The sequence below is a fragment of the Protopterus annectens genome, chromosome 1.part0, assembly GCF_019279795.1.
Source record: "Protopterus annectens isolate FY-2018-M chromosome 1.part0, PAN1.0, whole genome shotgun sequence".
NCBI classification, from domain to species: domain Eukaryota; kingdom Metazoa; phylum Chordata; order Ceratodontiformes; family Protopteridae; genus Protopterus; species Protopterus annectens.
Window position 1 is genome coordinate 885,359,634 of NC_056725.1, and position 17,007 is coordinate 885,376,640.

A 17,007-nucleotide genomic window follows, 5' to 3' on the forward strand; every position below is an offset into this window, starting at 1 on the left:
TGGTGGCTTCTCCTTTGTGGAGTGAGATAACTGTTGCTGTGTGCCATTCAGTGGGCACATAGCCTGACGTGAGACTATGATTGAACATGGTGCTTAGGTGGGGAGCCAGTTTGTTCTGAAGTTCATGTAAAATGCAGCCTGGGATGTCGTCCGGTCCCATGGATGCTGTGTTTTTGGTTTTAGAGAGTGCTGCTTTTACCTGCATAAATGTGATTACAGGGACTCTTCATTCTTCCTGTATAGATATGGGACCTTTAGGGGGTGAGAGGGGGGGGCTAAAGTTAGCACTGAACCTATCTGCCAGGATGTTGGCAATATCAGTTCGTTCTGTAATTGTTGTTCTGTTTTGCTGTAACTCAGAGCAGATCTGTGTGTTGCCATTGAGATTCTTGACATAGTTATAGAATGCTTTGTGGTTGCTCTTAGAATCAGTGGTGATTTTGTTTTTGTAGCTAGCTTTGGAGGATCTTATAAAGGATCTCAGCTTCTTACTGAGGCTGACCAGAAAGCTCCTCCACTCATCAGATTTTACTCTCTTTTGCAACAGTTTCTTCCTTCTGTTGTAGAGTTTGTTTATGGCAGGGAACATCAGATTGGCTTCCTTTTTTTGGAGGATAGCATCTTGGTTCTGTTTGGGATAGCATGATCCATGCACTCGTGTAAGTGCTTATAGAGTGCCTTTGTGTAGGATTCAGCAGTCGTAACTGTATTGTCCATCTGCGTGGGTGTCATGAAGTGTGTCACTTCTGTCTTAAGAAGCATGAAGTTGGCTTTTGATAAATTTCTTACCGTGGTTTCCTTAATGGTAAGTGGGGGCAGGATGCAGATATCTAGGGTGATTAGCTTATGGTCAGATCTGACCAACGAGGAGTTGACTTCAGGTGTGGAACACCAGTCACTCATGTTGGTAATGACTAGGTCTAGGATTTTGTTGCCCCTGGTGGGGGTGTGGATACGTTTATTCAGGGCATTGGAATTTATGAATTCCAGAAAGCGTTGAGTGAAGGAGTTGGTACATGAGTAGTTTTCCCATTTAATGGTGAGGTAGTTGAAATCACCCATTATTAGGGTGTTTGGTTGAACCCTGATATTTTCCAGTATATCAAGAAAAGATGAGTGGAAATCCTGGGGCATGGTGGGGGATCTGTAGAAAGCTATAATTTGGATTGCCGTTTTGCCCAGAGTTAGTTGCACTTGGATAACCTTGGGTGCATTATGCTGCGCAACTAGTCTGGAGGTATGGATATCCTTAATGAATATGGACACACCTCCACCTTTGGGGTTCTGGTCCAGATTAGATGGCCAAAAAGTGTGGTATGAGTTATAGCCTGGTAATGCAGGGGTGTTCTCTAGAGCCTTGAACCAGGTCTCAGTCACTGCACAGATATCGATGTTCTCCATTTCATGGAGTGCCTCAAGTGAGTGCATTTTGAGATTTAGACTTCTAGCATTGAGTAGCATTACCCTCAGTTTTTTCTTGCCTGTTCCTGTTAACAGTGGTGAATTTGTCATTTGAACCTTGCCTAAAAAAGGCCCTATAGTGGCAGCAAGACCCTTAGCCAGTATCCAAATCCCAGGGACGACAGGTGCAGGCCATCTCTGGCAAAGCATCATGGTCTGTTGGCCATGTCGTCCCAGGCAGACAGATACTGGATCCCCTTAGAATGACACCAGAAGCTTAGCCAATTGTTGAAGTCAATCATTTTGTCCTTGTACTGCGGTATTATTCTGGGTGATGGTAGGATGCTACTCAGGGCTAGGATCATACCTGCCTGTTCTACAAGATTGGAGGGCTCTTCCATGTCTCTTTTCATGTAGTCCAGGGAGGTATGTTTCAGGTCATTCACACCAACATGGACAATGACAGAGTCATATTTGTACTTGTTGTGGAGTGACCTGAGTGTGTGGGTTATGAGGCTGATCCTGGCACCAACAGGCAGCTGATAGTAACCTTCTCCTTGTTTAGCCTAGTGAGTGGGACATCAGTGAGTCTGACTATTGAGTGACCTATGACTAGTGTATTGGGTATGTTGTTTTGCCTTATGGGCTGTGGTTTATTAACACACTGAGTCTGTGGGCTATGTATCATTTGGGTTGTGTTGAGGGTGGACGTTGCTTGGGTTTCTGCTTTGGAGGTCTCTTTTGCTTGAGCATATTATTATTGAGAGCCTCTGTGAATGTTTTTGTGTTTCTATGTCTGGATTTTGGAGGTGTAGGTTTAGTGGGACTATATGATGAGTGTGGTGTGGTGCAAGTGTTTGCCTTCTCCTCTTGACTGTCAAGTTCAGTCTTGGATGGAGAGAGCTTTACCTCTAGTTTGGCTAGATAAGTGCAAATCTCACAGGTTGTGGTGTTGGGTGGTAGGAGGAGAAGGTTGTCTGTGTACATGAGACAATTGCTACATTGCCCCAAGATGCCCAGATTCATCACATAGACAGGAGAGAACACTGGGAGCTGACCGTTGGACATTCCTGAATAAAAAAAACACTTTCCTCCAGACAAGTGAGAAAAGTGAGTATAAGAGCTGCTTTTCTCTAGGCAAGTGAGGAAAGTAAGTACAAGAACTGTTTTCCTCTAGGTAAAGAGGAAGGTTGAGTGCTGTAGTCATTTGTAGCTTATTTAGTGCTAACAACAAGTTCTGAACAAGTGCTGAGCATGAATAAGCAAATTGAAGTGCTAAAACTAAGAATCTGTACCTGGAGTTTGTGGTAGATAGGCTACCTAGTGCTTATCTCTCTCACTGATAAGCTAGAATACTCCCCTCCAACACAGAAAGGCTTGGGGGGCTTAGAAGCTTACAAACAGTCCTGGGTACAGCAAATCTGTATCTGGACTAGACTAGTTACAGGAAAGGTAGGAAACAAGTGTAAACATGTGCTTTTAAACCAGAAAGTTGAAAGAGATGGAAAAATTGCCAAGTGGCCAATAAACTACAATTTCTGGGCCAGAAACCACTGTTAGGTTTGCACTACCATTATATATGTATTAGTTATGTGCCACTTGTATTATCATTCCTATAACTCAGTTATTCAGTTTATTGCCCTTGTCATAGATCATGAGTATTTTGACAGTATTCCATTGTTTAGTACTTCTGTTCATTTCATTCATTTTTCATTCAGTTTTGTAACAGTACTTAGTAAACAAGTGACTGAAATTAACTTGAACTTAAACATGAACTAATATTTTCATCACAATTAGTGACTTTGTTGTAGGACATCAATTTGACAAAAATTCTTCTAGTTCTAGTATCTTGTATGTGACTTTATGAGTTTACCATTACGATTTGCCTGTTTATTTCTCAAAAATATTCATTCTTGAGGTGTCACTGAGCCATCTATGTTCTTGCAGCTGCTTTCTTTAAATTGTTGTGTTGCTGTGGGCTTAAATGTTTTATAACTGTCATTACTGTCATGACGGAGTATTTATTAACATTCTCATCTCAAGGTTCATTAATTTAATGATTATTTGTTGCCTTGCATTGTTGTCCTATTCTTTACAATTACTTCTGTTTTCTGGTTCCTTTTTACTGTTTTTGACACATTCTGCATTGATGGCCTTCTTTTTGCGTATATGAATCTCGCAGTTTGGTCTCTACTTTTCCTTATCATTTCTGCTGTTACTGTTGTGCAGTCTTGCAGTGTGGTTTTGTTTTTTACACTTTAGTACCTCTGTGGTGTCTTGTTGCTTTTTCTTTTATCTAATGACTTCACATGGATGCCCTTTGATTCATTATGCTTTATATTTTTCCATTATCATATACTTCTTTCATACTATTTACTTGTTGATAGATTTTGATTCATGTCCTCGATCTCATTGGCTTGCATTTCCAATATTGCTGTTGACTTTGCATTATCTATGTTTCTGATGTGACTCTAACAATGCCTTTCATCTTTTTGTTACTGAGTCATGTCTTGGGTACATCTTTTGTATTATATCAGAGTGTGTATGTTTGTGTGCACGTGTGAGTGTGTGTGTGTGTGTGTGTGTGTGTGTGTGTGTGTGTGTGTGTGTGTGTGTGCACGTGCGTGCGTGTGTGTGTGTGTGTGTGTGTGTGTGTGCGTGTCATCACGCACGCGTGTGAGTGTGAGTGTGTGTGTGTGTGTGTGTGTGTGTGTGTGTGTGTGTGTGTGTGTGTGTGTGTGTGTGTGTGCATGTTTGTTCCCTCCCCCATCTGATGTCTTTGAGAGACCTACCTTATAGCTCCTCTGTCTTCACCCATTTTGCCCATTCATTCCATCCAGAGTGAGGTTGAGGCATCTTTTGCCTAGATGAGTGTGCTATCATCTGTTCCTTCCTACCCATGGCAGTAGATTAGTGAAGTTGACCTCTAAACAGACGTTATAGAAATAACTAACTGATAACTGATAAACATAGCTCTTGAGAAGAGGCAGGTAATAATAAATTAAAATAAATTTATTGATGTCAGGAATGATAAATATCATAGATAGGAAGGCATAATAATAAGACGAAAAAAGGACTAGTTAACATTAACCAATATTTGGTCCTTTAATGCAAGCATTTTATCAAAGATCACCCCAGATCACTTTGAATACAGATTGCAGTTTATCTCCACAGCAAATAATACTGGGAAACAAAACTGGCACTAAAGAATCCCTTTGAGTGGTATGGATGATTATCATCTGAGAGGAGTTTTGATTTTGCCAGTTATTGATCATCAGGGTACAGAGATGCTCTGGGTCCTTATCTAAATGGTTAATAGGCAACACAATCTCCCAAGTGAAGGAGAGAGGTAACTGAGTGTCATCAGCATAGCAAAGATACTGAAAACCTTTTGATAAAGAAAGCATCTCCCAAGGGAAGCATGCAATATGTGAGTTATAGTGGGCTGAGCATGGAAGCCTGTAGAAAACAGCAGTCCAGACAATAATATGCAGATGAGTTCACCTCTGAGGCTATGCATTTTTCTGGACAGATAGCAGGTAATCCAATCCAATGTGGTGCTGAAGTAATGCTTCAGCTGATCAAGTAAATGGATTGTCCATCATGTTAAATGCTAATGAGAGAGTGACAGGAGAAGAACAGAGAATTCATACTGATATCTCACCATAAGGTGGTCAGTAAAGACCGTAGTGAATGCTGTCCCAGTACTGTGTTTTGCTTAAAACTGTACTATCAAAAGGAAGGCTTGAGAAGCTAGACCATACTGATCTAATCCTGCCCTCGTAAGGATAACCTTTATATAGTATGAGGATATTCTGTCTTGGAGAGATAAGGATGATCTTGTATTGGTCTCTACCAAGTATCTCCAAAATGACAAGAGCAAGTCTACTGCGACAAGCATCTATTCCAAAAGTAGTAGTGTGCATACTGTAGATAGCAGAAGTAAATTCTTCACAATGAGGTATAGAAAACTTGTACCAACTCAAGGATAATTCCAATTAGCTAGGACCATTGACATAAATCTGGTGAGTATCTTGTGTGAAAACAGATCTAAGCAGGGTAAGGCTGACAGCAAAATACCAGACAGTTAATCCATAGTTTTCATCACATAAAGGCTTCTTGGTCATGACACAGGGACTGCACAGCCTTCTTGCCACTCAGAAGAGAACATCTGATCAGTTTGCAGCAGAAGCAGAGCTTTCTCAGAAGTAGGCAAGGTTCTTTCAGCTTGACATATCAAAAAGGGTTTGTTGTTAAGCAGGCCAAAGTGATGATGCTTATGTTTAAGCCCTTAGACAGATATGCTTCAGAGCTCAAAGTCAAAAGTGCTTCTAACAAAAAACAGGAAAAGGGGGTCATACACTTGTTGGTTCCTAGATGTCAATTGATGAAGTAAAGGCATATCTTTACAACTCCAGCAACACTTCTGGGCCAGTGGCAACCAGACAGTGAAGCCATCTTAACAAAACAGGGTTTAAAAATGTTGAGATGACACTGTTTATCTGTAGGATTTTCTACCTATGGTTGCTCAAAAATAAATGTAATGATAAGACGTATAACCATGTCCCACATTTCACTACCAGATTACTACTCAGAACTACAAGTTGGAGAACCCACTTCAGAGTGTTCTGAAATCTATGGGTATTAGAGTACCTCTGTATAATGTACAGTAATTCTTTTATAGAACCACTCAGTGCTCATCAGCTTTGATGGTAAAGTTCTCCAGATTAGGCCCTGGTGTTTGTTAGCACCAAGGTGACAAGGAAGTCAGAGAACTCTTGGAGGAATTTTCTCAAAGTACTAGGGCCTGGTAGATGAAGTGGGACTAAATATTTGCTCCTGCACCCATTGTAAAAACAAAGGGATTGGTACAAATAATTCAGATCTTCTTCAAGTCAATGGTCAGCTGATAGTGACAATCAACTCCCTGCTATCTTATAAAAATGCAAGATACAACATTTCTTTGAACTGAAAGTTTAGACTTTTACAAGAAATGTATACTGCAAATGAATCATGTCATATAGCAGTGTTGGAGCATTGTACTCTGGAAGCATGACTCCTGTATAAATACCAGTTTAAAGAATTTGAGCTACACATTTGTAACATTATGCATCAATGTCATATGGTAAATACATTAGCAATATAATGCTTCTACTTTGTAAGCATATCCCATTAAACTATTTGAAAAGCTGAATCATCTATAATACCACATCTGATAGGGACAATCATCCCCTTAACCCTTTAAGCTATACCTAATTCTTAAAGGGGTGACTAAATGATACAGCTAACAGAAAATGTATGTTTCTGTTACACTTATTCAAATTACTGTTATACACTACTGTTCACTAGAGATCATTAAAAAACTTTAATGGGGAAACATCAGTCAAAGTATTACTTTACATTCCTGTAATGCTTGTTTTGATGATTGGATGGATAGACAAAGAATTACATTATGGTTATCTTGTAATGCCCTACTTATTTTGGGAGTTGAGCACTTACAGGGTGGCAAGAAATTTTAAGTGTGTCTATTTAAAGGTTACTATGGAGAGGCATCTTATGGTTTCTGTAATCACTGATGTTTTCACTTTCTGCATCTCCCCAACACCAAAATATAATCCCACTCTGAAGAAGTCTAGTTATTAACTAGACGAAAAGTGCTTAACTTTATTGAGTTGCCAGTGTTACTACGTTTTATCGCTTTTTATTGTCTTTAATTAAAGTTCAGTGGTCTCCATTTGTTCTTGGCTCCATTTTTTGTTTTGTGATAATCCCACTCTTGCAAACCAACATCTTGTTACCAACATATTACCCCCTTTCTGTGCATCTTACATTGGCTTTCTGGTTGGTATAGAATTATATATAAGACCTTAGCTTTAGTTTTTCTGTCCATTTCTGACCTGAAAGCAAACTTTTTTAACAAAAAAGCTGAGTAGATACCTATTTTTTTTACTGGCATGGCAGAGATCTCATGCAGAAAGAAGTCATGTAACATATAATTATGCATTATCATTATAAGGTGCTTACAATAAACTACTTAACATATATAAGTATATCTCTGTATAGATATAGAAATAGTTAAATAGGTATAGATTTAGATTAAGAAATTAGCTGGTAAGTTTTTTAAATCAATAACATTCTTTAGAAATTCTGCATGTGCTGTGCTCAGTAAGAAAATGAAGATGATCAACAATGGTGGTCAGGATCAATGAACTTTTACGGAATGTTTAGACCGACATCTGGCACCAAATTCATCTTTTTTACATAGTTGTTTCCATTTCAAGATGGTGCAAAATGCCTAACTTTTTTTTCTTGTAGCACAAAAATGTTGTCTGCCAGAAAGCCGTATGTCTCTAAATGTATATAATGCAGAAGAAACTTCAGAGGTAGATCCCATTGTCTGTGGACTCTTTTCAATACTGAGTGTATACCTTACTAACTGGCAACATGCACATGGCACATGTTTAATGCATTCTGATTTTATTTACAATAGTTTCATTTTGTGTTCTAAGCATTTTACCAGGTAACTGTTGCTATCATAGAGTGTACCACAAAAACATTTGTAATTACCTTAAAAATGGCTTCTTACTCAAAAACCAAAGCAATGTTATTTAGCACAGACAAAAACTACTGTCACTTATTTTATTACTGAAAAGCTAATTAAGCACATGAAAGTAAGTCAGTGTATTAATTAACAGTTCTGCCCTTGTTTTTTTCTGAATAGGTAACATACTGGGACCATCTATAACTGGCCTTGATTCTCTTATCCAACTGCCTAGTGGATGTGGAGAACAGAACATGATTAACTTTGCTCCAGGAGTTTATATTTTAAAGTACTTAAAAGTTACAAAACAGCTGAAAGCAGATATCCAAGAAAAGGCTTTAAACTACATGCAAGAAGGTTGGTCAGCATATTTGTGCAGTTTCATGCTTAATTCTATCAGTTTCATTTCATTTTAATTTGTTTAAAGCCTGTGAATTCAAACATTCCATAGTATATACTAGACATATATTACATACAATATTGACATAACTTAAAGTCATTAGGATTTAAAAGCAAATAAATTAAAATATTAAGGAATATTATTGATGTAGGACAGGTCATTGTTACATATATCGAAAACTATGGCTACAGCCTAGATGGCCCTGGATTCATTAGTAACCTTTGACACTGGAGGGGACTTACTAGGAACTGGCTGGGGACTGGTTGTGGGTTGGCATAATGGTAAAAGTGTTTAGCTTAAAAACACAAGGTGCAAGGTTTGATTCTTACCTTTGAAGGAAAATTGGCTCGGCTTAAAATGGCCTGTAAAGGCAGTTAGCCTAGAACTTCCCCATGAGTGGCTCTTCGTTTGAGCGGTGGGTATGGCCCAAAGGTTGATGTCTTCATCTCATAGAAACAAGGTACAGGATTTTATTTTGACACAGGATATTGGCTTAGCTTAAAATTGTCCATCAAGGCACTTAGCCTAGTAATCACCTATGAAACAATGGTTGGTGCGAGTGAGTATCTAAACACAAAATATCAAGAAAATCTTACAATGTCCAAAACACAGTTCTTTGGCACTCTTTGCTAATTATATATTCCAGCTATGTGGTCACACAATAGTGGAAAACACCATAAACCCTTCTCTAGTACAATTTTTATTTTCTTTATATTTTGTGTTTAGATATTTTTGACAGCAAATATTTTTAAAAGGAAAACTCCCACCTTCTCCTACAGTTTAATGCAACCCTTAGGTTGCTTTTCTCCCTATAATATGTTTCAAGTATCATGCAGGTAGCAGAAACCTGCTTGTTGTTCATGAAACTTTCATTTCCTTACCTTAGAATCGAAGGAAGGGAAAGCCCACCCATTTTTAGAAGCTTAACTTCTCTCATACATTTTAGAGAAATTTGTCTCAGACTGCATGACATAACACAGCCATAGAGAATTCTGTAGTTTTCCCTGTCAGGTGCTGCTGAAAATCTTATACAGGTAATTAGCCCTGCTGATGTCAGGAGTTCAGCTGCTGCAATAAAAGTGTAGATTGGAAGAGAACTTAAAATGATTCAGAGATGTTTCTAATGTAGCCATGCCTTTCCTAACAAAACAAAGCAATTAGATCAGGCAAGGTTTCAAAGACAGTTGTCACTTCTTCTGACAAATTTACACATGTAACGAAAACAATCTACATATGAATGTGATTCAAAGTACAACACAAAGTGCAGACAAGATGTGGCTGAAGTGTATGAAAGGCAGGAGTCCAGGTGATGCAGCAGTTCTTATGCAACACCAGGAAAAACAATAGGAGAAACTGGACGTGACAAAGTACACTTCAATGTTTTTTAAAAATATTAAGTGCATAAACAATGTACCATGTTTCCTAAGACTCTGCATTTGATGGAGAAGGCAGACGATGAGCAGACACTCTTGAGTTTGTGCTGTAACTTTTTTACCATTGTACAAACAAAAATGCAGACCATGTATAACATATTATGAATGGAGCATCTTTATTTGACAGCATTTTTGCTTGTCTTACTCCCATTGCCTGTATTGTTCATATCGATCACCAAACCATTGTTTTCTAGTTCAACAATTGTGGAGTTTGCCAGGATAGAGAGACATATTCGTAGAAGGTCAGAAGACTGACTATCTTTAGAAGCAAGCATTCCTAACGTAGCTATGCACATCATTTCGTAAGAGATGTTTACTTTGCAGACAGTAAAGTTGGGCACCATGGAAAGGGCAAGACATACACAGATGACAAACAAATATAAAAGAGTAGATGAGCAAGAGAATATCTTTTATAACATAATTTCACATAGTCAAATGTGGGGAAGTGTGCTGAAATGAAAAGGAGCAGAAAAGACACTGCAGAAAAGAAATGTTTTGTACATTAAACACATCACCACTGCAACTATATCTGGGGAAAAAAAGATTACAGAAAAGACTGACATGCAGTGAAAAGCTATGAATTTCTTAGGGCACTTACTGAAACCCACAGCCACCATAGCTAATAGCAGAGTGAAAAACGTATAACAGAAACAGGATTGTGATGGTTGTGATGTGTACTTAAAAAAGGGATAGGAGCATAGCTTCATACGAAGGTGCTAAGCTTGCTGTCTATGAGACCATTAGGGATTCTAGCCCAAATTCTTAAGTGCTACTAAGCAAGGCCTGGTTAAGTGACTTACTCAAGATCACACAGTTGGAAAATGAAGATGAAAAGATTCAAACCATTCTTAGCACTAAAAGCAGAGTTTCAGTCCGCTACACTTCCTGCCAGACATATCACAAGTTCAGTTAGCGCAACAGGAATGGGTTGCTGCATGCCTCAGTTCACTGATAGTTGTAACCATCAAGAGTGCAGTTTCCTACAATAGTACGCAGAGCAATTGTTAAGCCTTACAGAGCCCAGAGGATAAGTAGGACTTGTGTCATTATCAGGGAGTCAGTTTGTGGCAGAATGATTGTGTTGTACATTAACAATTCAGTTAATAAGCAGAATAACATTAAACAAGAAAAAAAAAAACATAATGCCAGAAGACATCTGTGCCACAGAAACGTTATCCAACAGTAAGGAATAGAAAGTTGGTCATATTTGACTGTAGAATTACAGAACAGAATAGTAAGGAGAAAAACAGCATAAAATTAGTTATAAAACAAATGTAACTGATAAAGGATTTCATACAATGTTCAGCCAACCTCCCACAAAAAACCTTCCCATTGCTGGGGCTGAGCAATAGAGTTATTTTCTAGTCTTTTAATGTTACTGTGCCATTATCAAGAAGTCAGGTTTGAAGAAGAGTGATTTTCTTGTACTTTAACAAATCACTATATGAAGAAAGTAACAAGAAAGAACAGAAAATAAAATGCTACAAGACATCTGTGCCTCAGAAAAAAGTAGTTCTCCAAAGTTAAGGAATAGAAAGTTGATAACAGTAATCAGAGAAAGAACATCACATTAGTTATAAAATAAAATAAAGCATTTTCTACAACATTCAGGTAAAAAAAAAATAAATAGAAGTAAAAATCTTTCCACTGCAAGCCCTGGGGAATGGAATAATTCTCAAATGTTTCCCTTTCTGGTAGTGGCTGTCACACATGCAACTGCAAGGATCTCTAAGTGTAGTGACAGTTTTGGAAACTCAGAAATTGCATTGGGGGAGGGGACTCTCCATTCATCTTGGACTATAGAAGGATTCTTTAAATAAAGGCGTACAGCAATTTAGCTACGTGTTTTGGTTGCAGTTGTAACTTGCATAACTCCTTAGTAAATTGTAAAACAAGCCCTGAGAGGCACACAGAAATGAGGGCCTTTCAAGAAATAAAGGAAGCAGGCCTATTACAGAAGATATATAAAATGACAATGACTGACACTAATCCTATTATAGGCCAATGGGATGGGAATACACCACGACTTCCTTATGTCTAGCATGACTCTATAAAGCAGACTTGAAATGGATTATGAAAAAGTGAAAGGGTTAAAAAAAAACAAGATTACATTGATATGTTAAGCTGCACTGACAGCCATTTGTAGGAAAACATTAAAAGTCCGTAAGAAGTACTCAGAGTGATTTTGAGGTGTTATAATATCTCAGAAAAGAAAGACAGTGTGAAAAAATAGAATTTTTTTAGTTTAAAATGTCATTTTTGCTGTCAATATTATGCTGTTTAGAGTAATTATACCGATACACACATACACACACATAAATATGATCTATATGAGTATATTCTAATGTATTGAATGAAATACAGCGTTGATGTCCATAATGTCAACATCAAAATGCAGAAATACAGAATATCTGCACCTATAGTGTATGCTATGAGGATTACATCGTAGCAAGCTAGATCAAAAAATCCTGCACTCACACAACTTTTGCTAATTAAGTATAATAACTATAAGATCGCAGAATCCCCAGGACTCACATGTCCACCATCTGTTTGACCAAATTGTGTTAATCAAACAAACGTTTGCATTGTTTTCAATTTAGTCTAACAGAATTAACAGAATGCACCTGTATATATATATATATATATATATATATATATATATATATATGGATCCCATTAATTTAGTCAAATTTCATTTGGTCGAAAATAATTTCAGGCAGCACACTTCACTGAAAGCTCATTTCACTGAAAGCTCATTTGGTCGAATTTCATTTAGTCGAAAATGAAATATAGCCCCTGCCCCACTGCAGTGCTACCCTGGAGTGAAAATATTAAGTAAGTGGGGGTGTGGGGGACACAGGCCCCCACAATGGGGTGTGGGGGGCGTTGCCCCCACATTTTGCAAATAGTTTTTACCGAACATATATATATATCAATGTATTTTTAATGGATACACCTTCATATAACAGTGAATACACTACAATTATGTGGGGGGGCTACACCCCCACACCCCTCCTTACTTAATATTCTCACTCCAGGGTCGCACTGCAGTGGGGCAGGGGCTTTATTTCATTTTTGCTCAAATGAACTTTCAGTGAAATGAGCTTTCAGTGAACTGTGCTGCCTGAAATCATTTTTGACCAAATGAAATTCGACCAAATAAAGTAGACCCATATATATATATATATATATATATATATATATATATATATATCTATGGGTCCACTTTGTGATTTCAAAATACTGAAATCCCGAATTTCAGTATTTCGAAATTACAAAGCCGAAAACCCAAGTATAACTCACAATTCTGAAAACACACAACCTCGTAATTCAAAATGCCGAAACTACGCTACACATAAAGTACACACATAAACAAACACAAAACTCCCCCCCACAATCATATAAATGCATCTACATTACAGATAAGCAGGGGGCAAGCCACCCTGTACCCCCCACCCCCTATTTATATGTTCTAAGTCCGAGATCGCAGAAACAGAAACACAAACAAAACTCACACACACACACACATCTTACAGTCCCTCACACATACATATCACAGTCACAACACATACTTACACACACAAAAGCCCCTAACCAATACATTTACACACAAAAACTTACCTAAATTCAACCCATACATCCACACACCACACCAGTGGAAGCAGAAATTCAACATCTCCATACTTTGGGATTTTGAATTTCGGGCTTCTGCCGGTTTCTGAACTTTGAGTTTTCGGCTTTGTAATTTCAAAATACTGAAATTCGGGATTTCAGTATTTCAAAATTACAAAGTGGACCCGTATATGTATGTATGTATATATATATATATATATATATATATATATATGTATTTTAAAACACCAGAACATTGATTTGCAGCATGTAGAGATAAACCATAAAAATGTTGTATTAACAGACATTCACATCATCATACATTTTCACAGTGTAAGTAAACACTTGGCCAACAGTGCATAAATACAAACCAAAGCAAATAAAGCTTAACCAAGTGGGGGGCTGTGCCCCCACATCCTCCCTAACTAAATGTACCAGCTCCAAGATTGTACTACAGTAGAGAAAACGGCAACATTCACCTTGTTGACCAACTGCCTCCTTTTGCAGTGAAAACTTACAATGATGTAAATGTTCATTAATGTAAATTTTTGTGGCTTTTGTCTCGATATTCTGCAAGTCGACATTATGGCAATTCGGTATTTTAAAGTAGACCCATGTATATATATATATATATATATATATATATATATATATATATATATATATATATATATATGTGTGTGTGTGTATATTGGATACAGATATAGATATACTGTATGTGTGTATGTGTGTGTTTATATGTATGAGCACAAAAGAAATCTATTTAGAAAGTAGAGGAGTGGGATAGCACTCTCACGCTGGGGAGGGTCAGGTTTCACAGTTCCCTCTCAAAAAGCATATTAAGATTAAAATTTTTCTCATGTATCACAGTGGACTACCAGGTTGTGGTAAGATCATCATTAGTGGTATATTATTAAGCTTTGAAAAGTTATAATAAACCTGGTATTGCTACAGCTGGGAAAATAATTTTGTTCAGAACACTCCGGAATTTCTTCTGCAGTGTCATGGGACTCATCAGTAAAAACACTGACTCAAACAAAACTATAACAAACAAAAAAGAAAAAAACATCACCAGTCCACTAAACCTGTTACACTTTATTGGAAAATTAACAAAACTAAGTGCTTTTGTCTAATAAGACTTCTTCAGAGTTAAAAATCTGGGAAGTCATTCAGCAATTTAAAAGATAATGAACTAATCAAAAATTAACACCAATTAACCTGACCAGTCATGAATAAAAAACATTAGTAAAGACAAATAAAGCACCATGAATAAAATAAGAACAAATTAGCAATTGGAAGCTGTTTATAACTGACTATAAACATATACAAATGCTTATTATAATACTTACAATAACACAGGCGGATGAACCATGCCTAATATCAAGCTAGTTATATCAGTCAGAGTTTCCACCAGCTCAGGCAGATAATACTCAAATTTAACATCTTACTGGAGTGGTGGCTCATCAACATTACAGCACCCTTTTAATGTGCTCTATTGTGCCATTATTATCATTATTAAAACATGAATCCATGGCATAGGAACTACAATCATCTGATATTCTCAGGATACACCACTACTGTTGTGCAACTTTGTGTGGGAGGCTATGATCTTAAGCTACAAACTGTAGTCCTCAAGAAAAAAAAATGTGGGCTTTGTTTTGTTTATATCATCAGTACTTTCTTTTTGTATCCTTTTTGAAAAAGGAAATCTAGCTGACTGTGGAATAATGTGCTTTGCTTTCTCTTTAAGATTTGATGGTGTTTATATCAACTTTAACTAAGTGAATTAACAGATTTAGGAGACTGGATTGATTGCAGGCTTTTTATGATTAAACTGTTACGAGACATGCTATGAGGCAAGATAGATTAAAATGGTGACAGACGCTGTATAGAAAAGAAAGAAATTCAGATAGAGATAGAAGCTGGAAAGTAAGAATTAAAGACTGCATGAAAGAAAGAAATATGACTTTGAATGTCAAGAATCTTTTAGTCTGTGCCTAACATGTTTAGAATATTACATGCACTGTTCATAGCTGATTGGAAGGAACTGTAAGGCGTGGTCTGCCCCTCTAAAGAAAAGCAAAGGAATGTAAACGCACTTTTGTGTAAAACAAAGAATGTTTAATCTTGATAGACTTGGAATTAAGAATGTACTTCAGGCGATTCTCAAAGAAATTTGAAAATATTAGTTCATGCCTCACAAAAGAAACAAAAGATGTTCAGGATATTTTTCCTGCAGACAGATGAGAAAAATGTCTGCCATGCTTTGGAGAAAAGAGGGAAACGACTACAGAAGTATGTAACTTATGGCACTGGGATATGCTGTGTGGCTCTACCTAGCAGGGACCTCAGTTAGATTCCATGTGTTTCTGAAAGGAATATTATGGAGGATACCAACTCTTCAGCTTGTAAGAGAGAAAATTCTAATGCAAAAATAAATACATATGCCAATAGCTAGAATACTATATTAGAGGGTATAGAGCATATATATTAAAGTGTAAACTGTATCCCAGGAGAAAATTTTAGACCACACATCACAGAGGCAAATAAAATTAAGCAGACTTTGCTTGTTTTCAAATTACAATAGCAACGTAGACCATGTTTAATTTAAAAAGTGTGAAAGGTCAGTTACAGTAGTAGAAATTTTTTTCACAGTAGGGCAGTCGTTTCTAAGGTGACTGAAAATTAAAACTGAGGGACACTAAAAATACTGTTGGGTGGCCTGCCCAGACAGCCACCAGGATGAAGGGAATGGCAGGAACAGTCACAGATGTGTCACTGCCACCTCCTGTTATATCACAAAGGGTAAGAGAAAAGAGAATGGGCGATAATGCTAACGGTAGCACCTAAGCAAAGTAAACGCACAGCAGCTGGAAAGTCAACTCAAGGATTATGACCAGGGCAGCAGGCGATGAAGGGAGTTGGTAACCAGTGGCCCTGCCAAGACAGGCATGAATAGGAAGCAATAACAAATTCTGTGATGTGGGTGTATGGCAGTATGCATTGTGATCCACTGGATATAAGGTCAGAGATTTATTTATAAATGACACATTGTGAATAAATAAGATACTTACTTATTCATTGAGCTAATATCTAGTCATAGTTCCTGTTCCATGAAGAGAAGATATATAAAAGAGAAGCATAACCATGTTTGCATTACATGATGGAGAACCGATCAATAGTTGTAATGAATAAGGGAAATTATGAACTAAAGAAGCTGTTAATGACAGAGGCAAAGTTACAGGAAAGCAAGACTTTCACCACTGTCATTGCTAAGATCATGGCATTTCACAACTGAACAGTAGCTTATTTTATTAGATGGACATCATGATGGTGACCTTTAGATATACCTGCTGCAGTTTTATTTGTTAATTAGTAATATACATGATATAGAGTGTGTGTGTGTGTGTGTTTGTGTGTGTGTGTGTGTGTGTGTGTGTGTGTGTGTGTGTGTGTGTGTGTGTGTGTGCATGCGCGTGTGTGCATGTGTGCATGTGTGCATGTGTGTGTGTGGGCGTGTGTGGGCGTGTGTGTGTGTGTGTGTGTGTGTGTGTGTGTGTGTGTGTGTGTGTGTGTGTGTGTGTGTGTGTGTGTGAATAAGGGTGTCTGTGTCTGCATAC

At 37.5% G+C, this 17,007-nt stretch overlaps 1 protein-coding gene across 1 annotated transcript in view; it reads left to right on the forward strand.

Moving 5' to 3' along the window:
* LOC122796908 (CD109 antigen-like) overlaps positions 1-17,007 on the forward strand; it is a 969,469-nt gene that overhangs the window by 756,709 nt on the left and 195,753 nt on the right. Inside the window, exon 24 of the mRNA XM_044065708.1 lies at positions 8,123-8,299. Coding sequence (XP_043921643.1) covers positions 8,123-8,299 — 177 coding nt within the window. The remainder of the gene's footprint in view (positions 1-8,122; positions 8,300-17,007) is intronic.